The sequence below is a fragment of the Chanos chanos genome, chromosome 2, assembly GCF_902362185.1.
Source record: "Chanos chanos chromosome 2, fChaCha1.1, whole genome shotgun sequence".
NCBI lineage: Eukaryota > Metazoa > Chordata > Actinopteri > Gonorynchiformes > Chanidae > Chanos > Chanos chanos.
In genome coordinates, this window is record NC_044496.1 from 46,892,034 (window position 1) to 46,917,684 (window position 25,651).

Sequence of the window (25,651 nt, forward strand, 5' to 3'; positions counted from 1 at the left end):
TGTGCCCGGTACCATATTTTTTTGTTTGAGAGGTTAGGAGGTAGCAGGTGATTGCTTTTTCGGGTACTTTTTTTTTTTTTTTTGGTCAAAGATCTGTTTTTTACTTAACATGATTAAAGGATTGCTTTGGCTTTGGTGTTAAGAATCTTTGATAAAAGTTCCTGGACAATGTTTAGATTCAGATGCTTGCCCAGACAGCTAAAGCCATCTGTCTATATATACTATGCTACAGCTAAATGTCAACATGGAATGGGGCCCATTTGTTAGAGGTCCCTCATGTTATTTATGTGAGGAGAAGTGAGTTGATAAGGGATAGCAGTGGATGTTGAGTCTATAGCACTATTGCTGTCTTAGGTACCCTGGCCATCAGTGAAGGAAATAATGTAAAAAAAAAAAAAAACATACCAAAAGATGAGATGACAACAGATACTCTTATACTAACTTGCCTCTTGATTTCAGACATCTAGAAAAGTCGCTGTAATAATCAATCAACACGGAGTGTCACAGAGTGATTTTTTTTTTTTTTTTAGATTTGTTCTTGGTGCCGTTCATGGTCTGTGTCCTTGTCTCTTTCACTGAAAGATACACTTTTTGTTACAGCTTTCAGGGTAACTGGGGTATGAAATTCATTTATTTCACACCTTTCAGACTTCATTTCTTCAAAAAAGAGGACCTCAAAACTCCAGCAGGATGCTATAAAATTCTGTGGTAATAATGTGTCATTGTGTGTTATCTAGAGGACATATAGAGACAGCCAAACTATGATGGTCATTTAAAATGTCTTATAAAGGGCTTAAGTTAGTCCCCTTGGGTTTGCAATGTGAAGGATTTCCAACTTAATCTGACTTTCAGATCATCTGCCTGTAAAAATGTGAAGTAAAAACAAGGTAAATATCAGTGTTCTGCAATTAAAATGGCTGCTTTGACTCAGTTATGTTTACAGTTGCCTGTGTATGAAATGAAGCACTTTGTTTATTTTACAGAAACTAGATTGTTATTTTTTTAGACTTACCAGTTCATTGCATCCTACAATCTACAATTTCAAAAGCAGTTCAGTCACACTGGAAACCACCCCTTCACAGTAATAACTGCCTGGCAGCTCATGTTTAGGAAATGTCCATTAACACTAATAGAGGATTTATCAGTGCTACAATATGCTATTTTCCTACTGGGAATTCCAAATACATGTATATTTACTGTTTGTAAAGCATGGTTTCATCTCTGATACTGAATTTTCAGTAAGAGTGATGATGATGATTCCAGAATTATATTTGGTTATGATATGACCATCAAGATCATTGTGTTTGCATGTAATCACAACCATTAGCATTATGTTAAGACTGAATAGATGTGATTGCTCAAATGATTATAGTTTAAAAAGAAGAAAATGACGGACAAATGTCGCATCTCATTATCTTTGTACTCTACTAGGGGTGAGAGAAGACTGAAGTCTTCTAAGACAGCTATGTTTAAATGTCTCCAGGGAACCTTTTTTTACTTCTACTCCTTTGGTTATGCTTAGGAACTTTGCAGATGGTAAGACTTTTAAATGGGTTCACTTTTCAAAGGACACATTTTACAAGGGTTTTTAAGCGGACAAAATAAATGATATGAGATTCAAGCACCTTATATTAACAGATGGAAATGATTACAATAGTCGGCCTTCTAAACGTCTCCATATGTATGTCAAATATGTCGACATTTTCACAAGGCCATGGAAAATAGATTAGTGTTATTGAGCAAAGGCTCTGGAAATGTCATTCAGAATTGTTCAGACTCCCAGGAGCTATGGAATTCTGTCAGTCCACAACTTAGTAGTTGACTGACCATAGAACTTAGATAATAATTCAGACCAGTGTCAACACTTCAGAATTGAAATATGAAGATTAACACAACTGTAACCTATTTGGTCAGATTTAAAACTTTTTGACACTGCTATGTCAGTTTTCATTTGCTGCATCAAGTGAACATGATCTCAGGTTTTCATTCTGTCCATGTCAATGTGTAAAACTGCTTCAGCAGATCTGATTTCCAGGCATAGTGACTCACAGATCACTAAGGTAATCAATACTCCACTGCTCAATTATGCAGCCTGTAGGATTAACAGTAGGAGACCAAATGAGACGTGGAGCTTATGTTCGAGTTGTCAGGAACTGTTTGTCCAGCTAGTACGAGATGGTGTCTGTGTGATTGTACATCAAGGAAGGTTAAAAATCATTCTAGTTTCAGGAACTTTCAGTTGTAGAAGAGTCAACTCTTTCAACGTTTATTGATTTGGTAGACCATTTCATATCCCTGTTAAGACAAATAACTTGCTGCAAGAAACAACCAAAAGAAAAAAAAAAAAAACACACACACAAAAACAATATCAGTATTCAAGCTGTGTAGCTTTTGTTTTTGCTGAGAACTGAGTGCATCTTTCTCGATAGACAGGCATAGACTACAAAAAAGCCCTATTGATTGTTGAAGGTGGAATCTTTCCTCATCTACATCTTTTCTCATTTCCCTGCCACCCTTGAGGGTCTGCGTCTGTTATGATAAGAAATATAACCCTGCTTTCCAGAGAGGAACAAAAACAATACTAGAATAAATGGGTTATAAAGAGGGGAAATGTTCCCGACATTGTAATGATGCCGGCAAAATTGTGCAAAGGTGGCCTGGGGCTGGGCAAAACAAATTCTGCTGAACTTATGTCCAAGCAGGACCTGCTGGAAAGAATACACAACAGCCAAATATAAGACAAGAGTTTTTAAAAGATAAAGGGTAGGTCACAGAGAGAACTATAACCTCGAGTACCCAAAACCAAACCACAGTTGTATATCTTTGTATCATCCATTGTTTAGTTATTTAGATTTGTTCCTACTGAGAATTTTAATGCATATTAATTGTATGCACCTTTTCTCTCAGCAACTGCCTAAATTTTGATTTTTGTGTGGAAAATTACACTTGTTTAGAACCTACACTTTTAAAATCTGTATAATATTAACATAACTTACTCAACAGGGGATAACTATATGCAAGACTGAGAAAATGAGAAGACTGGGAGTACTCGTAAAGAATTTCAATTGCAATTCAAGAGACAACCATCCTAACTTTTTTTTTTTCTTTTTTTTCTTTTTTTTTTTAACTCTTCTCTTGAGGAGTATAAGCACTGGAACACACATTAGCTCAGAGCATTTCAGTTAAGAGAGAAAAGGGGTTAAGGCAAGACTATCTTGAACAACAACTGGCCATTTTGACAAGTCATAATACAACATAATGTGTCAGTTCTAAAATGTCTATGGAACATGCTGTAATCTGGCAAACATCTTGAATAAATTTATTGTCCGTTATGCCATAATTTGTGGATAAATCCACTTGCAGAGAGTGTAATAATTTGAGCTTCAAGCTGTTTCATAGTTCCCTAATATTTCTCTGACGACAAAAGCCATTAATATTATTTTTCAGTGCACAGATGGGGCTAATCCGTGAATTAAAGAACCAAAACAAGGACATATGATGACTATATTAAGGCGTTTTCATTTTGTAAGAACATCCAAACTGCTTAGACTCTGAGTGACATGAACACAATTCTTTACAACTGCTCCTTGAGTAAAACTTTCTAAGTAGAAAAAGATGATATCTTAACAAGCATAAAGTATCTTGTATCTAGGAAAAGAATCTAATATTTTCAACAGTGAAATAAATTTTTTGTTCCAAGCAGTTATGAGATTACTTATTTTCAGATAACCAGTATTGAGTCATGTTGCTTAGATACTATGTATAGTGCTAGAGAAATTGTTGATGTAAGGCAAGCACCATTATGAGTAAGAAGTAGTTAGAAGGATGGTAACAGGTCTGAAATAAAAAATCAAAATATATTTTCTTTTTTCAGGAACCATACTTTTCCAGAGTTCTTCTGTGTAAGGAGTTGTGAGTTAGTACTACTTTGTGTCCTTTTTGACTAATTTTATGCAAATCTCTGGTTTCTTGCATTTAAATATTTTTACTGAGCTCGAGGAGTTTTACCAAGTGGAATTTTCTCACTCCAGTGGCAGATATTTTCCTTTTTCAGTGGTTCTTTTCTTCAATATTATACTTTTTTTTCCCTTTTGCCAACAATCATTTCTTGCAGTGTTTATAGAGGATCAGAGCAGAAATCCTACTTCATCCATTGCTCATGGGTAGTCTTGGTTAATCAATAGCAACACTGCACTCTGATTCACTGTCACAAAGGGTCTCAGGGGAGCGAAACCTGAGAAATTCATTAAGCCCTGGATCCAGCTCTATGGACACACATATCACATTATATTGTTCAGAATCTACAGTCAAATAAATATATTAAATGTACTTAGGGAGTGACACTTTATGATTAAAAAATTATTGCATTCAGTAAATACCTCTACTACTACTACTATTACTACTATTACTACTAATAATTTCAGTTTACAGTGAAAATACACATAAATCATTGTCATGTGCAAGAACAGGCAATATAAGGCAATATAACACAACCTTCTTTCTCAGACTGAAACAGAATGGTTCTGTGCTAGATGCTCAATGTGACAATTTAAAAGAAAATGGTTACAGCAAATCATAACTTCTGTTAACTTTTGTTAAGTGACTAATGCCATGGTCGGTGTGCTTTGTAATTGACAGTTATGTTAATCTTTGAATACAGGCATTTAGAGCAGTTGTGCTCATGGATTATTAAACTCATATCTGTAGGTCAAGAAACAAGCAGAATCCCTGGTTTTTATGCTTAGATCACTCACTAACCCCACAAATCTCGTTTAAGTCAGGCAATGTCTGATTAAATTCACTTTATTTTAGACACAGCTGCAAATAAATGCCTTTGCCGAGGCTGCATGTGTATTGATCCTACAGATTTCTAGAGTGTTTCTACTTTGGTGTTCTCATCAAAGTCTTATCCTTGAGGCATTTGCACAAGTGTCATCTGTCTGCACCTTCTGCTCTCATTAATATTCCCATATGTCTGACTGACATTTACACATCAGCATTGCTAGGGAACCATTCCTACCTTTCAAAATGAGAACTATCATATAACATCTCGTTATCAGTGCTTTACATCTCAGCTCCAAAGTTTACTTATTGTACAGACACATGTATTTCTATTGCCTTGAGTGAATGTTCTGGAAAAGAGTACTTTGTGTGTGTGTGTGTGTGTATGTGTGTGTGTGTGTGTGTGCGCAGTCCTGAAGAATCCCTAGGACACACATTTAATGAAATGCATAGACAGGTTCTATGTATCCTTGAAACTTAACCATTCGATGGTTTATTGTTTGTCAGAAAGGTCACCCAGTGGGAAAAGAATGAATAGATTGCTGAATTTGTTAAGACATGATGGCTTGTGTGTTTAGTGTGCACACGCGCACGCACACACGCACACACACACACTCACACTCACACACACACACTCACAAAGATGCACAGTTGTTTCCTGAATGAGCAAGTAGACAGCAAGCTTGCTGTTTGAAATTGATTGCTTTATCAGGTTAATGCCAAAAAGATAGATTAGGCTCAATCTATTTCCATGTCAACAGTCATAAGATACTGAAAGAAAACATGCTTTTAAATGGCTGTTTGACAGTTATGCAAATTCATCTAAATTAAAGCACCATCAATGAATAACAGCAGCACTAAGAAAGCTTTTCATAAATCAAAGCTTGCATGCTTAGAGCTAAATCTTACACATTCTCAATTTCAAAATGTAGACACGGGATTTTATTTAAATTTGGTTCAATTTTTCCAGAGGACAAAAGCATTATACAACACTACATGGTTTTGTTGATATCTGGGCCATTATAATTACTCCACATTGTGAGGTACTTCTAGACAAATGTGTGATAAACAAAAAGAACCTCTATGCAGTCTGTCAGTAAATAAGTAAATCATTATCCTGATAACAATAGTACAAATAATTGGATGGCGTACCAAAACAGAAGAAGAAGGCAGTAAAAATCTGGCTAGAGAAAGAGATTCAGAAAAAGCTTTAGATTTCTCACATTTACCTGACCAAAGCCAATGGGTTCACTGAATGTGGAGTTTAAAATCTTCAGAATAATGGGAAAAGTTCTGAGATATCCTAATAGCCCTCGCAACCATATCTAATGAAGACAGATTAATGCTTTTCTGCAGGGTCTGAGGGCTTGTGTCTGAATAGACACTCATTTTCTGATAGTTTCTAAATCTTTCATCTTGATTTTAGTGAAGAAAAATTAAGGGGGAAAGTAATAAGACTGATGTGAAGTGGTTAAAATAGAAATATAAATGACAGGCTGTTAAGCATTGTGTGTGTGTGTGTGTGTGTGTGTGTGAGTGTGAAATTGGTAAATTCCTACTGATTATCCTGTAAGTCTGTTAGTCACAGTCTTAACAAATGTTTGAAGAATAAAAAATGGTTGTTATGGCTCTCAGCTGTTAGTTACCCATCAGACATTTAACATTAGCAGTAAATATGTTGGTTAAAGAGAAAATAATATTTTGACAGGTAGTAGCTGTCGATTTTCTTAAGAACGTTAGATTTTCTTCTTGAACCACTGTGTACGTGTGGAAATAGTAGTTAGCACTGGTACACAATGCTATCAAAGACGCTGCTAACCATACACTGGTCCATATTTCCACATCATCGGTCAGAAATTTTGAATTTCTGAAATGCATCATTAATACATATATCCTTGAAATGATTACGGTTTAATCAAAAATACTTCTCATTTATTTTCTTCCCTCCATCATTGTGGATGTGAATAGCTATGTGTAATTCTGATACACCCTACTCCATTCACTGCATATTAGAATTGCTCAAATGAGAGTACAGAGTATGACAGAGAAAAGCAGTAGACCGCAGGATCTGAGGGAATAAGATTATCAGGATGCCTGCCAACATTAAGATACCACACTGCTGTTTTTTAGTTCACACTGGGAGACACGGAGGAGATGCGTTGTTCAAAGTCAAAATCAGACCCTATTGTGAAGGTCCTGTGATGTACCTCTCGAAGTCCTGGACCCAAAATCCTTTAATCAGTTTAGTGCTGGTTGAATGAAAGGCTTAACTGTGAGCTTTCCAATGAGATAAACCGTAGGATATTTGTCTTGAAGTATATGTTCTTTGTTGCTGCATATTGAAAATATTGTATACGTGCTAGCCCTCAGCTAACTGATTAGGTTAGAGTGTGGGTTCTAAATCTTGGCTAAAGGCAATGAAGTGGGGTTAAAGACGGACAGCATTCCAAGAGATTTAATTCTCATTCCACTACTGAATGCTGGCCATAAACTAAGTTTATGTTCTGTGACTTCCAATATTTCATATACCCATGTGTACAAAAAGGTGTTATAATAGCTGGCATAAACATGCAAAATAATGCAATTTCATTCATATGTTATAATTACTTAATCACTTCATATTCAAACCTGCGTGTGAGAAGAAAACATCAATGTAGTTTGTCAAATGAGGAATAGTCAACAACAGCTTAACTGTACCAGACTTAATGTCAAGTGTCAAACTAATGTAAGCAAAGCTAAGGACTGGAGGCAACTGGAGTGCCCGGAGGACCATGTTCTTGAAGGAGCCCTATTGCGACATCTAGAGGATAAAATAGTACTTTTATTTCCTCCGAGGAGTTGATCATTTCTTTCAGATGATGAATGATAGTTTAAACTCCTACTGCAAAATTGCAAAATTCCTAAATGTCTAAAATTCTGAAAAAGTTTAAATGAAAAATGTGGAACATGAATGCACACAAATGAGTATGACATTACACACACAAAGGAAGAGAGAGAGAGAGAGAGAGAGAGAGAGAGAGAGAGATACACTAAACAGTGACAATCCAGTCAGTTTGTAGAATTTAATACTTTATTTGGTATTTCATTTATGTATAAGCCCTGTCCAAACTTTTGTACATCTGAACAAATCTAAAGTTATTTTAAGGCATACTTGTACAAAGGCACTCTAGACTTTGTAATGTGTGTTTATGTATTTAGTATTTTTGTTTTATGTGTCCATTTGTGTGTCTAAATTGTCATAAGGTTAAGTGATGTACTAGGACGTATCACTGTGGTGCTTCTAATTTTTGAAATATGGACTCAAGTCATGCTGATTATAACTGAAGTATATAAATATAATGTGCTGCAATTGTTTCTTTGACTTATTTACTCAAAAACAATCATGCTGCTTTGATTTATAACTACAGCAATATATTATCAAATTTTGTTCAAACTGAACAAAATTCAACTTACAATATGCATTTGAGAAACACACACACACACACACACACAGGATTATTGTTGCACAGAACATCTAAGCGATCCTTTGTACCAGAGACAAACGCTGAAATGTGTGATATGAAAAATTTCATGAGAAGAATTGGGGAAAATGAATCAACCAGTACATTTAATACGAGTATATATGATTCCATTATACAACAAATACTTACAAAATTGAAGGAGTTGAGAAAGAGGAAAACTTTAAATATGTACATATCACCTGGGATACGAGCCCTAATCATATTCTCTTGGGTACACATTGTTATCCAAGTGTTATTTATCAGGATTAGAGGATCAGAATCTGACAACAACAGATATTTCCCTTTTCAAAATAATTCTGTTTCTTAAAAGTCTATTTTTCTGTGTCTTCACATGTGCTCATCAATTATGTCCAAGTATTTGGCTTCAATTATTCTCGGCAGTAGGCCGTTCCTGGAGAAGAGACAGAACAAATGTCAAACTAAATTCAGGTCTCAACCAATCTCCATAGCTTATTTCTGTCTGACATCAAATATAACCAAAATGTTTCATCATACCAACGAGATTGTGAGCATTATAGTTCATTACAAGTGCCATTTCATCTTTTGATAGCAAAATATTTCATCTGTCCTTCTGATATCTGTACAGTATATGTATTTGAAATAGCACGTTTGAGAAAGCCTATATGAAATACTTTTTTATTACCATTGATATAACAGTGAGGAGCTAACATCTGAGTTTCAGTTACATGTTGGAACTATACATAATCACAATGTGTACATGATTACATATTAATAACACTTCAATAATTGAGACTTCATTAAAATAGCAACAACCTGAAGACAATACAGGAACAATCATAGAGGGAAGAACTGCTGGACTGTAACAACTCAAATTCTCAGAGTTATGAAACCTACATGTAACTCCCCCTGACAGACGAACTGTACGTTACCTGACAGGAATAAGCAGAATCATCAGTAGTGGGAAGATCATCTTCATGTATGGCAGTGGGTACATGCCAAACGCACACAGGATGGTCAGCTGAATCATTTGCAGGCCAGTGAAGTAGTGCACTTTTCTCTGGGGGACTCTGCGGATGTAGTGGGTGGGGGGGTAGGAGGTCTGGTATAAACAGGAGACAAAAATAATAATTAGCACTATATTTACAAACAAAATAAGGCATTTAAAACTATCAAATGTTGTTTACCAAAGAGTTTCGACATTAAAAAAATAATTCAGAATGCAGATCATTAGACCAAAGAAAACTTTACTGCTTACTGTTAACTCCAAAGTCGACCAATCTGAGAGGCTTAATTTCCATCAGCTACAATCTAAGCTTGGTTACTTTCTGACTCTGAAATCCTCAATCATTTTTTTTCCAGAGTGTTATTGTCTTATTGTTTTGCTTTGCTTTTTTCTCACTTTAAATTTATGCTTACAAAAAAGCTTTGTCATTACCTGCTCCTTGAGTAGTAGAGCCATTCTGTCAAACATCTGATTCCCATCAATGGAAGTGAGGGCAATGTAGAGGAAGAGACCATACAAAACAGGCTTTGGGATCCACTGCAGGGGAACTGGCAGCAGGAACACTGACAACCCAATCAGGATGTTGGCAATCAATGAGGTCAGACGAGTCTCCTTCACACTGACAATTCTGCAGCACATTTATTTGTACAATTGTTGTCAGAACAAGCAATTCTCTGAGAAAATTTCTCTTTAAAGAAATGAAAAGGATGAAACTTGCTGTGATACAAAAAAAAAAATCCTTTGTTTTCCTCTACACTGAGGTATAGATTTTCACTGCTGTGAGATTTCTGTATGATGTTATTAAATGGACTGAAAGCAATCTGAAGACAGACTATCAGAATCATAATGTTACTGTGTGGGTTTAGAGTACAAGTAAGGGTTAGACAAACCTTAGTTTATAAGACACTTACTGTATGTCTTAAATCTTCCTTGCTTTTGAGAAGACAGAAGAATCTCCTCTAAATCTTTTCTTTTAACACTATATTCCCTTCAGAGTCACAGTAAGTGTCCTCTCATTTTTAAACTCATGTTTCCCTAAAGTAATGGGTGACCTCTTTTACGGTTCTGCCCCTTAGAATAAACTCCCCGAAGGACCCCCCTGTCCCCAACTGAGGACTAAACTCACGTCTCATAAAGGTGTCCCCCTTCCACACGTTGTTCCACTTGGGCTAGCTGTCGCACATGTAAAGTGGAGTGAGGGATGGCAGCATGCATCCATGGCAACCCAACCACTGACATGAGGATGTTGATGAAGCCAGCAAGCATCAGATCCCAGTGATATGCAGTTCCTTTCAACAATCTGAAGCATACACAAATACACAAATACATGTGCCATGAAGAAATTATTTCATAGTGTAAAACATGTGCCTGTGAGGATCTGATACAGCTTAAACCACCCAATATACCACCCAAATTAGATTGAGTAGGTGGATATTAGTGGTTAATAGCCATGGAAATGCTTGAATTACTCTCTCTATCAGAATAAATGGATTAAAAAAATGTTTGTCCCCTCATTTTACTTGTGTCGCATTTTACCTTTCATACAAGTTAGAAATTGTTTTATTCATGTATTACTTGTGTAAATCAAAAGACTTTCTCCCATTTCAGTCTGAACCACGCTGGCATTATTTGAGTTGTGGTCCTGACAGTTAAGTAATCTAGAGGAAGGGGAAGCACAAAGAGCACCCCATGCTGCAAACCCAGGAACATTCTAGCACATGCCAGGAAAATTCCTGTGAATTCTATTTTAACGTGGCAGGTGTTGTACACTTTCATTTTAAAAGTAACAAGGTGTTAATTGGTTATAGGTGTTGTGTTATAAAACTGTCTGATTTCTGTTCTGTTTACCTGTTTTCGGGGGCATTGGTGAGGGACACCACAATATTCTGATCAATGAAGATGAGAAGGAAGAGCAGAAATCCCAGGCCTAATGCACTCAGAGCATTCAAGCCTGTGAGTTTGTTAAAGGGTGCCACATTGAACATTGGGCCATTGTGGTAGTTAAACACTGGGACTGTGGATAAACATAATCGACAGGAGAGAAATATTACCTAAGAACAACAGATGGTGTATTAGAAAGACATATTGTGTGCCTAATTTCCATCAGTCAAGCAATTCAGCATTTTCTTGTGCAAATACCTTATAATTACACTGTATTGATTATTTGATATAACTTGATTAAAACACAAAAGAGCATGCATACGCAAGCAGGTACACACACACACACACACACACACACACACACACACACACACACACACAAATCTGGCTGTGAGTCTTACTAATAATCACAGATTATATACCCCATGCTTCTGTAAATTTTGCATTTCACACTATTAGTGTGAAGAAGTCAATAGTGACACGATAGTCTTATTGTATAATTGCAAAAAGCTCAGATCTGATCCGTTTTTCATCTATGTTAATTTCAACATTTCTTGAAATACGTAATTCAAAATACATAGTTTATTGTACGTTGTATCTCTTTTTTCGGTGAACGCAGATCATTTGATGTTTGGTAATTTGTGCTTGGAGAACAATGATATGATTGTGTGTACTCACGTTTTATGTCAATAAACAGGTAGGAGCCCACAAATGAAAATATGACCACAGAGATTGGCAAGGCACAGTCAGATACTACTTCCCTCACTTTGGCATGGAGAAATGGGCTATGAACAGGAGATTCAGTGAATACACGGCACTGCTGGAAAATACTCTAACTGAAATATGATGACCTCTCAGTAAACTCGTAAAGATCCTTTAGCTCCTACAGCTAAAAGCATAAACAAATTAAAAAACTAGAAAAGATTTCACTCCTCTGAGAGATGTCGTGATAAAATTTACAATCATTTATTATTTAATGGGAAATATAAAACACTATAATGTAGACTATCCACACTGATTAGTGAACATTGCAACTAAGAGTTGTGCAGTTACCTCCTCTTGATGAGGTAAAGGACATATCCCAGCCACACTGTTCCCAGCATGAGCAGAAGACAGAGTATAGGGCGCTCTCTAGTGCACACAATGAGCATTTCAGGCATTGAGATATGCCCAGTTTCTGTGCTATTCCCCGCCTTTTGGAGTAGTTCACTTAAGCGATGCAGTTCCTCTGTACTTCCATTGACTATTGTTGGATCATGATAGTACTTCTCAAAAACTGAAAGAAAGGTAGAAGAAAATGTAAAATAAAGAAATAAACCACAGAGGAAAGAGATAGAGTGTGTGGGTGTTTTATTTCTTCTTATAAAATTTAAAATGATTTATCACAGTGCTATTGTTGACTGTGCTTATGCTTACTTTTGACAGTGCCTTTTACTGCATCCCCCACAAAGGCAATAGCTATGAAAAGAGCGAAGATTTCCTCCGTTGAGCTGAAAAAAAAACAGTATGAGAAACACACTGAGCAACTAAATCTCTTGCTTTATCAAAGTTCTCAGCCACAAACCGACATCACAACATATCCAAGGCGCACCGAAGAAAGAGATTATCAAATACGACATGGATTTTTGGGGAAAAGAGAAGGCAAACCAGAAATGTCCCAAATGAATATCTATTTTTAAATTGTTTGTCTTTTGATCTATTTGGGGTCTTTTCCTTATTACTCAGAGACTTCCTCACAAAGCAAGTAAATAAAGAATCAATGCCCGAGAAGATTACTGCGAAGTATTCCAAGTACAAAGAATCTCTGTGAGCCTGCTTATCAAGATAAGAATGTCTGTATTAGAAATTGCGGACGATATTGTTATGTTCGTATGCTCAAATTTTCCAAAGAGATTTTAGAAATTGCATGGAGCCTCTCATTGTGTTATTCTATTACAGTAATTACTGTAATTACACTGACTGTTTTAGGAGCCTTATAAACAGGCTAACATTATAAAAATTGCATGGAGCATGGCTTGCATTGTATTACAGTAAGTACTATATTATACTGACCGTTTTAGGAGCCTTATAAACAGGCTGACATTGAAGATGCCCCCAAGGATGAGGAAGAGTCCACACCACAGGCCAATACAGGCATAATATGCAGCAAAGTCCAAGTCATAGTCATCACAGATGCCCCTGATCACTGCACGGCAAGAGCAAGAGGAACCAGTGTTAAAGCAGTGCCTACTCAAACAAAAACTCAAACCCTTGTGTGCTTTTAAATGTACCGCTGATGAAGATTGCCAAAGGTGCTGTGGTCAAGGGGATGACTAAAGGAGAGCCAGAAAAGATCGAGTAGATAATCCCTCCAATGCTCTGACCTATTATGGTCCTCTGTACATCTGAGAAGAGACAAAGAAGTGAAGGTACGTACAGAACAAAAGTAAAAATGACATTGTATTTTGTATACAGACGAAAAACATAAGTGTACTTTGCGGAATCAGTTGGATTTCACGTGTCTCACTGGCATACAAAACATATGCCACAGTTGGATCAGTTGCAATTGAAGCTAAATATATTTGCATTTCTTAGTTTGGAAAAAAGTTCCATAATTCAAACCACATTTCATTTGTTAAAAACAACACATCTGTTTCATTCATTTGTCTGAAACACCAACATTTTGTGAAGAACTACTGCTTCTTTCTTATTGCTTTGTAAGAATGTTCATTTGTCAACACGCGGGGGATTCTGTGAACATCTTGAATTGCTACAGGGCTGCTGTTTTCTGCTTGAAGAACCCAGCAAGACCAGAGCAGACTTCACGCACAAGTCTTTGTCCTCTGTCTTCATTATACAATTCTACAGGTCTTCAAATGAATTTACATATGACATTCATTGTACAAAACACTTAAAGCGGATATTGTGGGATTAAAACTGTCATTAACCAGCGACATAGCACATACGGTGATTGTATGAAGACGATATTCGATGATGTTACATGCAGCTTTGTAGATAAATGTGAATTAGCCTATAGTTTTATGTGGAAGAGTGAAATGTGAATTAATGAGCCATAACCTTTTCAAAAGCCACTGAAGGCGATGCGTAAAAGTGTAATCAAAGCGCAGAACTGAAACAATATGTTTGTCAAAATGAGAATAGCTTGAAGATAATTAGGCCATTGTTTTATAGTAATACCAAAGAAAGAAATTGTATTGGACTATACTAACAGACTGTGATGAAAAGTTATATAAACTATTTACTGAGATCATAAATCTGACTTTGCTGATTCACTTTTATATATAAATATATTTTTAAAAAAAACAAACAAAAAAAAAAAACAGCAAGACCAGAGCAGACCTCACATGTAAATCTTTGTCCTTTGTCTTTTATCCTAGAATTGCACAGGTTTCTAGATTTAACTGATATCCAGGCACTGTTGCCTGGGGCTTGTGATATAGACAGTATGACTGCTGGACTGGCTGACCAAACAAATGAATGAATGACAGATGCACATACATGGACTTCCAGACACACAGACTGAGGGAAAGAGACATTTTAAATTCCAAACCGATTTCTCCGCGTGTGCTCTCATCATTAAGAGAGCCAAAGGCGATGGCTGGCAGCAGGATGGCAATGTAGAGGAAGATGGCAGTGGTGACATACTTCAGCACAGAGTTAGGATCCGTGATACCTGATGAAGGACATCATTACATTTGATCACACCTACAGAGAACACCTGATCATAGCTATAAAAACCACAATCACCTCTGATGACACCTAAAGGAAACATTAGCACAACTCAAAACACCTGACATTATAATACGAATATGAGGAAAATACCAGGAATGTCTGAATGCACCTTCAGAGAATGCCAGCTCACTTTTAACATCAAAATGCCGGAATACCTTTTACCTGTTACAGTCTAAGAAACCTGAGTACTAGAACAAGAAAATACTCAAACATCTGAGAAGAACACTAGCTAACTGTCTTAAATCTAAGCTCTGTCACGCTCAACCATACATAACATTGTACCTTTCAACAGAGATAGCTCAAAAAGAGAGTAAAAATAAATTACATATTTAAAAAGGGGGGAGGGGGGAACAAGCTTGATGTGCAATAAGAACAGTAATACAAGATAAGCAGAAGGATAAATTAAGCTGGCGTACCATCAGTGTAGTCTGAGATATAAAGAGGAAGCCTACGACAAAGATCCTCATAAATACCCCGGCCAACTCGGAGAAAATCCATCACCTGCAGAGATACACAGATACACATGTACACACATCCACATGCACACGCACATGCACAGATATACACGGACAGTAATGAGACATCATGAGTGTGGTGCCACAGTGCATCAATAGGAATAACTGAGCTCTATATCAAACATCTGAAAAGGGATTGTTTAAAAGTTGAATGCTCTGGTCTGCTCTGGTCAATATTTTATGACACTTTCCATCTTCTAAGGTTCCAAAAAAAAAACACACAAAAATCAGTTAAGCTGTAAAAATAATGTAGTCAAAAAAGTGCTTGACTTAAAGAATCTCTCTTTGCATCTGGAGTCAAATGTGAAAAATGTGAAAAGGAAAAAAGGAAAAAAAATAAAAATAAAACAATGTTGTGATGAGGTGCACCTGTAATGAACAAAATGCAATAAGACCAGAACAGCAGTGCATTCACGTATTTTGAAATAAAAAATCCATGCTGCCAAAAAGCTCTGCCAACAATAGTGATTCAAGGCTCACAGCTGGAGATCCTCTTCAGAAAATCCCTCAAAAACCTCACTGCTTCAAAATGTTTGTATTTATAGAACCGTTCAAATATGTATGAGTGTCTAAACATTTCCCAGTGTGTAAATCATAACACCACTTGTCCACTGAACAAGCAAGGCAGGAAGCCATCTCCAAACTTAAAATACAGAGATATTCCCGCAGATAGGGAGCTATACAAAATCAAATAATCCATTATGATAATAGTTGGAGCATGTGAATACATGGAATGAACGCAATACTGGCACATACTCAGTGTAGCTTCTTTTAATGTGGGTCTGCTATGCAGCTGCTTACCATTCCTTGCTGATGTGTGATAATATGAGGAATGGAGGGGAAGGACAGAAAGAAAGAGAAACACACACGCCCCTGGCACCCATAATGTTGTGGAGTAGCTTTTTATTTACTTAACTAAGGGAAACCCGAGGGTGGTCTCTATGTGTGGGGAAATAATCCGAATTGTGGTTTTATACGACTGACCGAAAAACCAGAACCTCAAATTTTATGAATCTTTTTGATGTGAACATTAGTAGGTTTCTGGGAGCCCTCTTTGATCAGACCTTCAGTGGTTTGTTGCTGTGTGGATCAGTCTCCTCCACCATAGATGGTCTCTGAACAGCAATAGAGAGCTGTTGCCTCTGGAGCACCAGTTCCTGCTTGAAGTCCTCTTGAGTCTTGGTTTCCAGAAGTTTCTGTCTAAAGGACATGTCTGAGAACATGGTGGCAAATGTTCGAGCCAGCTCGATTGCAGTCTTAGTGCTTTTCTGTAGAATGCCACAGGAGAAAAGAGTGGGAATTAGGACAGTGGCTCTGCAAAGCACTCCAACATTTATACAAGATAGTTTGGGGTTTCAATAGACAATAAAAGATTACTACTAAAGTCAAGCATCATTGCAGACATCATGTAAAGCCCTAGGGTGGTGCTAAAGTACAAAAAAGGCCTCTGAGCACACAAAGAAAAACCCAGTATAGATTTTCCTCAGAGCACGTAACGAAAACAACCAGGAAGAGAACGTGATCATTTAAAGGAAAGAACCACTGGACACCAGGCAGAATTTCTACTGATACAGCATACAACCGATCGGACTACTTTCAGAGTCAGCTCTCGGCGTCACGTTAAGAGCGTGACTGACAGTTTTAAACAGAGATGTACCGTTCTGGGTGGAGCCAGGATGAGGATGACATAGCGGACCTCACAGCAGTTGACCCCCCAATTCTGCGGGCGCTCAAGACGTGCAATACACACGCAGCGCCTCTGAAGACTCTTCACATTACAGCTGCAGAACACAACAGATCAACACAAGAAGGCACGGACTGGTTGCTTATGTACCATGGACTTATATACCGCGGAGTGTATTCTTAGTGTGGTCATAAATTTAAAAGCCTAGCTGGGGATATGCTGTCTGCATAGTCTCGTTTTTATTAATACAATTTTACAACTCGACAGTAGTGTAAGGGACAAGAACACTGAAAAAAGAAAAGAAAAAGAAAGACAAGAGAACTTGACAGTCAACTAATGGTTGGCACATTACGAGAGAGCGCTGTCATGGTCATTGACTAGGTGTATGAGAGATCCTGACATGAGTAGTAAGCATCACTCACAGCACACATAGCCAGGACTGCTGGTAGCGTACACCAGTGGCTGTCGCTGTCACTCCCTGAATAGTTTCAGCCAGTAGATGGACTAGAGAGAATAGACAGAGAACGAGGCAGAGAAGACATGAATGAATGAGAGAGCTCTTATAAAAATATTTACAGTATCAATGCCTTGGCAACATTCACACTTAAATATATTTTCTGTCATTTAAACTATGTAACCTTGAATCAGAGAGAGAGAGAGAGAGAGAGAGAGAGAGAGAGATGGCATAAAAGAATGATCAAACTACAAAAACTTCAAGAGTCCTTCTCACAGACGCATACCACACTAAAATCCTATTACAGAAACCTCCCTACAAACAGATTCAATGTAACCCATGAATGACTGAATGACTGACTCACTGAAATCAGTTCCCTGTGATGAGGAGTCTCAGAGATGTGCTGGACAGTTAAATATCAGAATGGATCATATGAGCCAAACAGTTCAGAGTCAGACTTTCCCCACTCACCATTCGCCTCTTGACCCCCGGCATCTGTGAAAAGGTTATTCATGACCTCCTCCACATTATAGGTGCCTTGCCCGTCTTTGGTTATATGGTCCAACATGCGCCGCAACACCTCATCCAGAGAGGCAGCTTTCTCATCCAAGAGGATGCTGGCCTGAGCCAGGAAGCTGTCCAGATCACGGTGAGCCCTCACTTCCTCTTGGAAGTTCATCAACTTCACATACTGTTGAGAAATCGTGGTATTACTAACAGGGTCATTTACAGAGCGTACAATTCACACAGAAAAGTTTAGGGGCATCTTTATCGTGTATACAACTGTCTCTTAACATTTTCCTTAATAGAGGGGCTCAGTTTCATGAAAGTAAAAGACAAATACTGTAATTGTGTGTGATATTATGACATTATGAATGAGTGATTAAGTCATCACAGGTCAACGGGTCAGTAACCTAAATATCTGCTCATGAATGTAGAATGGTATTTTTAATTCAATAAATAGTAAATGCAGCATTAAAGGCGTCAGTTAGAATTCTCTCTGTGAATCTGGTCCGTAGATTAGAGTCATCACAGCCATTTGGTGGCTTCAGAGACAGACAGAAGACTTACTTTTCTGGATGTGTTGAGGAGGCCAAATCCTGGGGTGTCTGTATCTATTCAAACCAAAGAGAAGAGAGGAAGAGTGAGAAAAAAAAGAGTATAAAATACATCAGCAGGTATTGTGTTGTTGTATGAATAGGCCGCTGAGCTGCACTGCTCCCTGTGGATGAGTTGCCCTTTTGGATCCCATGACAACAATCTCTATTGTATCTCTGATTATAAATACACACAGACTCCATGAGGACCAGCACAAATAGTGGAGAGGTATTCATTCAGTGTGCTCATGTCCCTGAACTGAGACAGTTAAGTTTGGGCTGCTGAGTCAGACTGGTACTCCCTGTCCTCCTATTTCATTAAACAGACCCTCCAAAAATATGAGAACAATGATAATTGTTTTTAAAGGGCAAAACATGAAACACTTGGATTCTTGGCTGTACACTTAGAACTAGAGAATGTGTTGTTGCCAATTGAGTTTAATCATTGATGTTTTGTTGGGGTTCCCTGAGTGCGTGGCCCAGTGCCGTAACCAGGACAAGTTTCTTTAACAATATTTGAGAGAGAATTTTTCTTCTCCTTGGCAGCCCTGTGTGCACATACTTATATCACTGTCTGTCTCTTCACGTCTCTAGCTCAGTAATACAGACATACAGGCATGCACAAACACACTCTTGTGGACACACATGCAGACACACACACACACACACACACACACATGCATGCATGCATGAATACACACACACACACACACACACACACACACACACACACACACAGACCTGGAAACCCCAGCTGGATGTGACTGTCATAGAGGGAAGAGTTGTGAGATTCTGAACATCCCTCTTTCCCAGTCTCACACTCCTCCTTCCCCTCATCTCGCAGTTCTGAGTCAGAAAACAGACAATCAGAAAACCTCAGAAATGCATCGAATACGTATAAGACCTGCTTTCACAAGCGTGATTCTAAAATGATAAAACAACCAACCAATATCTAAACAGTCTATTTGAAAAACATGTGTATTACAGCTGCTTAGCTCATAAATACTACAGTTATTACATCATACAATTACGTAATATATCTTCAGGATTGAGACACAGGGATCATTACTGTCCCTCTGCAGTGACACAATGAACATATTTGAATCTTTTTAAAGATTAAAAAAATATTTTCTAAACAGTCATGAGCTAATTTTCAAATGCCCTTGTCAGACCTAAGACGTGCATACCTCAGTAAATACAAAGTGGTGCGCTTTATATTTAGACGTGTTAGACTTGTACCCATGAATATTATGGGTGATACATCGGCAAAGGTATAATGACTGAATCTTGAAAGTTTTTCATTTCAAGATAAGAAATGTAAAGTGTCAAAAACAGGATTTGTGTTATGTGGCTATAACACCTTCCCTTAAATATATGTACCATCTGTTATAAAGAACAGAGAACACAGAGGCCCTAATAAAAAATGTACTCAAAAGCAGGCCTGCAGAGCAATATAACCATAGCCGCCTCTAATAAATTCCTTCATTGCATGGAAGAGTATGATCACGACATGGAGTAGGATTATATCTTATAGTGAGAAAATCAATTTTGCCATAGTTATATTTTTCCCCAAGCAGCACGCCAACAGACAGGTGTTTAATACCAATATACAAAAACATCTGGTGTGATTTGTTGTAAAGATGTGAAATAATAATTTGTACCAAATGTTATGTTATGGCAACAGTTTCACACTTCTGACAGTCAAATGTGATGACTGTGAATTACACCTCATTTGCAAATCTGAAACTTTCAAATCAAAAAGTATAAACACGCACACACACACACGCACACGTACACACACACACACACACACACACACACAGACACAGACACACACACACACACACACACACACACACACACACACACACACACACACAAAATGTTGAACATGCAGAGGCTTAATCTGACTATATTCACACATACATTGTATGTGACTCACCCATCTCTTTGAAGGCGTATCCATTCTTAGAACATCCAGATGCTGGGGTCTCTGTGTGAGAGATTAAATATCAGACAGGCTAACATAAATTCCCTTTAATCATGTTTTATGTTTTATCCTCTGGAGGCTAGAGACACAAGTTGTTGAAATCATGTTTAACATAATGTTGCAGCCATAAAGATGGTATATTAACAGTTAGACTCTGACATAACTCATAACTTAAGCAAATGTTTCCCATAATATGTTGCAGACAAACTCAGACATATGCAGAGCACATGGTTCCCAACACAATATCATTAAAAAAAATTCCAGAATTTTTGTTGCAGTTACAGCACTGGAATTTTAGTGAGATTATGCTCAGTGACAGTACAGAAACCCAGTTCTTACAGTGTTTTGTCATCATTACATCACATTATGTCATATTTATGAAGAAGACATATGGCTTTATTTTGGCCTTAATGGGAAACAGAGATGAAATGTCAAAGGTTGTGAGGTTGTGTAGAGAATCAAGAAGTTCTAACAGAAATTGTGGTGAATCAGTACTATTGTTTGCCACCCACAATATGCATTCTAATATTGATTTGACCTGAGTTCTGTGTTGCATGTCATCAAAAAGACTGGTTCTCTTAATATGAAAACTTTCAGCATGTTTTTTTTTTTTCATGAAATGTTATGATATCTCGATGCATAATGACCTAACAGTCTCAAAGTCTCTTGAAGCAGATGGATCTACTTAGTGATATTCTCCATGAAAATCTTATCATAAGCTGAAGGATGTTCTTAGCACATTATGGTCGCCTGTCCCTCTAGCCTTCAGTCTCTGTTTTGGGGAGGACTTGCTTTTATCTTACTGACCTTGAACTTAATGCCTTCCCACACAGTAGTGGCTACCTTGGCATGGCCCTTTGTGAAGACAACAGAGCCTTGACTCTTGTTTGTAATACTTCTAATATCTCTGTTGACTGATAGCATGTGGTACAGTCACCCACGCTCTGTCTGAAACTAGAAATGCTAGCACTCTCCATTTCAGTCATGAACAGTATCAGCTTTTTCTCTTGTGGAATATTGTTGGTTTACTGAAATACATACTGCTGTGCCCAGTAATGCAGCTGATACTGAGTACAACTTTCAGAGAATCCTACTAACTGGAACTCCCACGGGTCTTAACTGTATTAAATGTCAGTGACAATGAGAAGCAGTCCCAGTTGCAGTTATGTATCCAGAGGAGGAATTGTAAACCTGCATATCCTTAAGTAAAGAGAACGGTAATGCCTTACAGTTATATAATGCTGCAATGGAACACTGTTCAAGTACTAGAGTGAACTTCAAGATTGGGTATACGTGGTTGCCACTGTTTGCATGCCTTCCACATGTAATTCTGCCTTTTACCCTGCTGAGCACGTGCACAAGGAATTAAGTAACCATGTAAGCTCTGTGACTGAGCCATGTGTGAGAGAGCTGATCTCTACTTCAGTTTTCCAACTTTCAGAGTTTGGATCTGTAAGTCGAAGCCATTTGGTGTTGTCAGGAATTATCATTTAGAAGCAGCCATACTTCCGCATCGCTACACATGGACATCTGAATATTTAATCTATGGCAACCTGGCATGTCATTGTAAAATCATCTGCTCACCCTATATGAATTCTGTGCCATTGTGTGAATACTGTTTGGTAAAGTTTTCATGTTCAGATAATTGTCTGTTATGTAAGTTTTGCTGACATTGCCTTGACTGGTAGGCCTGTCTCTCTCTCTCTCTCTCTCTCTCTCTCTCTCTCTCTCTCTCTCTCTCGCTCTCTCTTGCTCCCCCGCTCATTATCCCTACTGACAGGCTGTTGTGATCACCTCTCTACCGAATGTTTCAAGGGACTTCCTGTTGACCGACTTACTGATTTCCTTCTTGCTGACTGTGCTGTCCTGAGATGCTGACAGGAATACGGATGCATTTCAAGGCTCAGGGCTCTCAGAGGAGCCCCTCAGAGCTGGCACTAGCCCTAAAATAGCTGGCCAAACACTCTCACTGACCTGTTGACACGGGTGTATTGAGTTCTTAAAAAACAAATATCTCACCACATCCCCATGGAAGAGACTCTGCATGGTGGGAAAGACTAAGCCTACATCTCAGTAGTAATAAAATACTATTAAAGCTATCATTTTGTGTTTGTGTGTGTATATATATATATATATATATATATGTGTGTGTGTGTGTGTGAGTGTGTGTGTGTGTGTGATAATGTGATAGCACACAAGAAATGAGGTTTCTGCTGCAAAAAAGTTCTGTACAGTACCTTTATACTCTGGTAAAAACTGGGATATGAAATACAGAAACTTATAGACATGATTGTCTCCAGAGTCCTTTTACTTAGACAATAAACATTATTTTTCAGTGGGGTAATTATACACCACAATGTTGATTTAAATAACAATAACACTTCTACTACTACTATTACTTCTAATAAAAATAATAAAAATAAAACTAATAACAATTATAAATCCCCTTCATACTCGTTTATCTGCGAGCATTATTTAGTGAAAGGTTCTGCCCCTCTTTTCAGCATGCCTGAGAACAGGATATAACCTCAGCAACTGGTACTTAAAGTGCCAAAAATTTACCAGCTTACTGACTGCACTCACCTTTAGGAGCAGTTTTTTCAAGTAATTTAGTTCTATTGAATTGTAACAAACTACTGCCTGTGCTCAGGACAATAAATCTTAAACGTCACTTTGAAGTTCACCTGTTTCAAAGCTGCTTTCTCAGATTGTTTCTATGTTGTTTTCATCTCGACAGTGTAAAGTATGGCTCAATTTGTTCCATCCGTTATACTCAAATATTTTTATACCAGAACAAACTTGAGGTCAACACCTCAACTGTGTTAAACAAGCAAATTGTAATGAATTGCTCACAGTACATTTGTATGTGTGTGTCTTTCTGATGGCCATCGACAATCATCGACAATCATATTTCCTAAAAATATCTCCCCCATTCATGTATACAGTAATATGAAGTATGGACGGCAAATTTACTAACACTTAGTCCACCCAAAACTTTCTTCCAGTTAGAGAGACAAACTGAAAGATGTACTTCACACTTAATTCAAATATTTTCTTGAAATAGTCCTTCATCCAGGTTTCCAGATCTAACTGACAATTAAAACAGTTTGCACAGAATTTGGCCATTCTTGAGCAGGAATGAACACTTGAATAGAAAAATTCTTGCGTTTTACTGGATTTAATCCTCTTATGGAAAAAAGGGAGGCTTGAAAGAGAAAAGAACAATCTACTTATGCCCAATTCTCAGACGGATTAATGATCACTCTACAACTAAAATTGACCAGAATGTTCAGGTTAACAGAGCAAAGAAGAACTATTACACAGAGTATCATGTCAACAGAAACCTCGACCAAAGAAAGTATCCTTTTGATCATGATGTTAAATGAAAGTCAAATAAATGTGCAAACCCATGAAATTAGGCAGATTAGCAAGCAAAGCATTTTTAAGTCGAGTAATCGTCTTACCCACAACCTGAACAAATTCACCCAGGAGAAACTAACCCTCAAATGACTCCAGTAAAGTGACAGTTTGAATTACAAAGGACCATTAAGCTCTAAAAATTGTTTGAAATAAATATGACCATGGCAGTATACCAGTTAATGCTACTCCGGAAAGAATCGATTAATGATGATATTACACATGAGAGTAGCTCACAAGATAAGTTTATGGTGGATGATCAGATAATTGGAAAAGCAGGGTGATGAAAATGAAAAGACAAGAGATATGAAAAAGAGGAATACTGCAAATACAGGTCCTTGAAACAGAGAGTGTTAAACAGAGGAAGATATCAGCAAAATCATCTCTTATTTCAGTCAGTAAAGCTAATGGCCCAGCAGTCACTGATAAGCAACATAGATACAGGGAGTGATTTTGACTCAGAATAATGAGTCTCCTGAGACCTGCATGAGAGCATGTCACATCTCGAACAAATCTGAGCTTTCCCACAAGACAAAGGCAGGTGATCATTATCAATGCTCTGTTGCTTGATGTTGCAGTTCTTTCAAAACAGAGTATCAACAATATCCCAATCATAGTGGCATTACAAATATTGACCAACACTTAAAATGCCCCAGCCTTATGTAACATTGTGAATGAATTATTTAACTGGTGAGTTGTTGGATAAAAATGAGAGGGCATGTATGAAATGTTGCAAATTGAAAAACACGGCATAAGACGGATAAACAATGAAAGGCTCTGTGAAACATAAGTGCTAACATACATACAATTAAAGTAAATACCAATATGGATAATGGTCAGTAATATCTTTTCTTGAGATCACATATTTACTGTCTACATATAAACTGCCTGGGACAAAACTCGACATGTGTCTCTACAGACACTGTCTATGATAAATAAACATGGGAGTTTAAAGAGCATATTGTTATAGCTCACAAACACTTAGCTGAAGCTTCCCCTCAGGTTGCCTTGTGGGGGGGGAGGAGCCCCAGACACTCAGAGAACTCACCAGATGGCACAAAATGAAGAACTTTCTTGTCCTCCATGCTTTCCAGTTTTTCAGGTGCAAGCACCTCCCAGCTCAACCCATCATAGTTGTAATAGTGAGCAAAATCACCTTCAGTATGCTACCTTTCCACAGACACTCCACACCTTAGTGAGATTTGGAGACTTAGCCTAACCCACCTCCACATCACATGGAGAGGGGGAGGAAGAAAGTAATTCTGCTGGGTCCTTGTGCCAGCAGCTGTGAACTACTAGAGTACACGGTACTGTTCTAAAGGACTGAGTACTTAGAATGGAGATTAATGTTATGGATGGAGAATGGTTAAAGTGCTGCACTGAAAGTAGTACTTGGAAGAGAGTGAACTGAATCTTATGCTCTGTTATCTTAACATTGCTCAGATGAGGTTCGGGTTAAATTTCGAATGGATCAAGAAGGCTAAGGAAAAGGTCTCATTTGTCTATGGGACTACATCCCATAAAGGGCCAAAAAGGAATTTCACCCTCGACAAATATTATATTTACTATTTAAACACTGGACAATAAAAGTCTCATGGAAAACAATGTCGTCTT

The 25,651-nt window shown here is 37.7% G+C and overlaps 1 protein-coding gene across 1 annotated transcript; it reads right to left on the reverse strand.

Moving 5' to 3' along the window:
• Positions 1-8,630: 8,630 nt before the first annotated feature.
• LOC115804970 (sodium bicarbonate transporter-like protein 11) lies at positions 8,631-25,122 on the reverse strand. The gene is made up of 20 exons (XM_030765458.1): positions 25,086-25,122; positions 20,573-20,623; positions 19,372-19,476; positions 18,605-18,648; positions 18,005-18,224; positions 17,502-17,583; positions 17,053-17,176; positions 16,460-16,663; positions 15,297-15,381; positions 14,699-14,821; positions 13,419-13,532; positions 13,201-13,333; positions 12,565-12,638; positions 12,202-12,424; positions 11,827-11,933; positions 11,116-11,281; positions 10,394-10,567; positions 9,700-9,895; positions 9,194-9,363; positions 8,631-8,694 (listed from the first exon to the last, which is right to left on the reverse strand). Exons 1-20 carry the CDS (start codon positions 25,120-25,122, stop codon positions 8,631-8,633), a joined length of 2,496 nt encoding a protein of 831 aa, XP_030621318.1.
• Positions 25,123-25,651: the final 529 nt, after the last annotated feature.

Bases quoted from the DNA above. Each gene is read 5' to 3' on its own strand.
- LOC115804970 (XM_030765458.1), bottom strand. From the start codon at position 25,122: ATGGAGGACAAGAAAGTTCTTCATTTTGTGCCATCTG. The intron at 20,624-25,085 runs GTGAGTTCTCTG...TCTCTCACACAG, and splicing joins TCTTCATTTTGTGCCATCTG to AGACCCCAGCATCTGGATGT. The intron at 9,896-10,393 runs GTGAGTTTAGTC...AATGTGCTGCAG, and splicing joins GGGGGACACCTTTATGAGAC to AATTGTCAGTGTGAAGGAGA.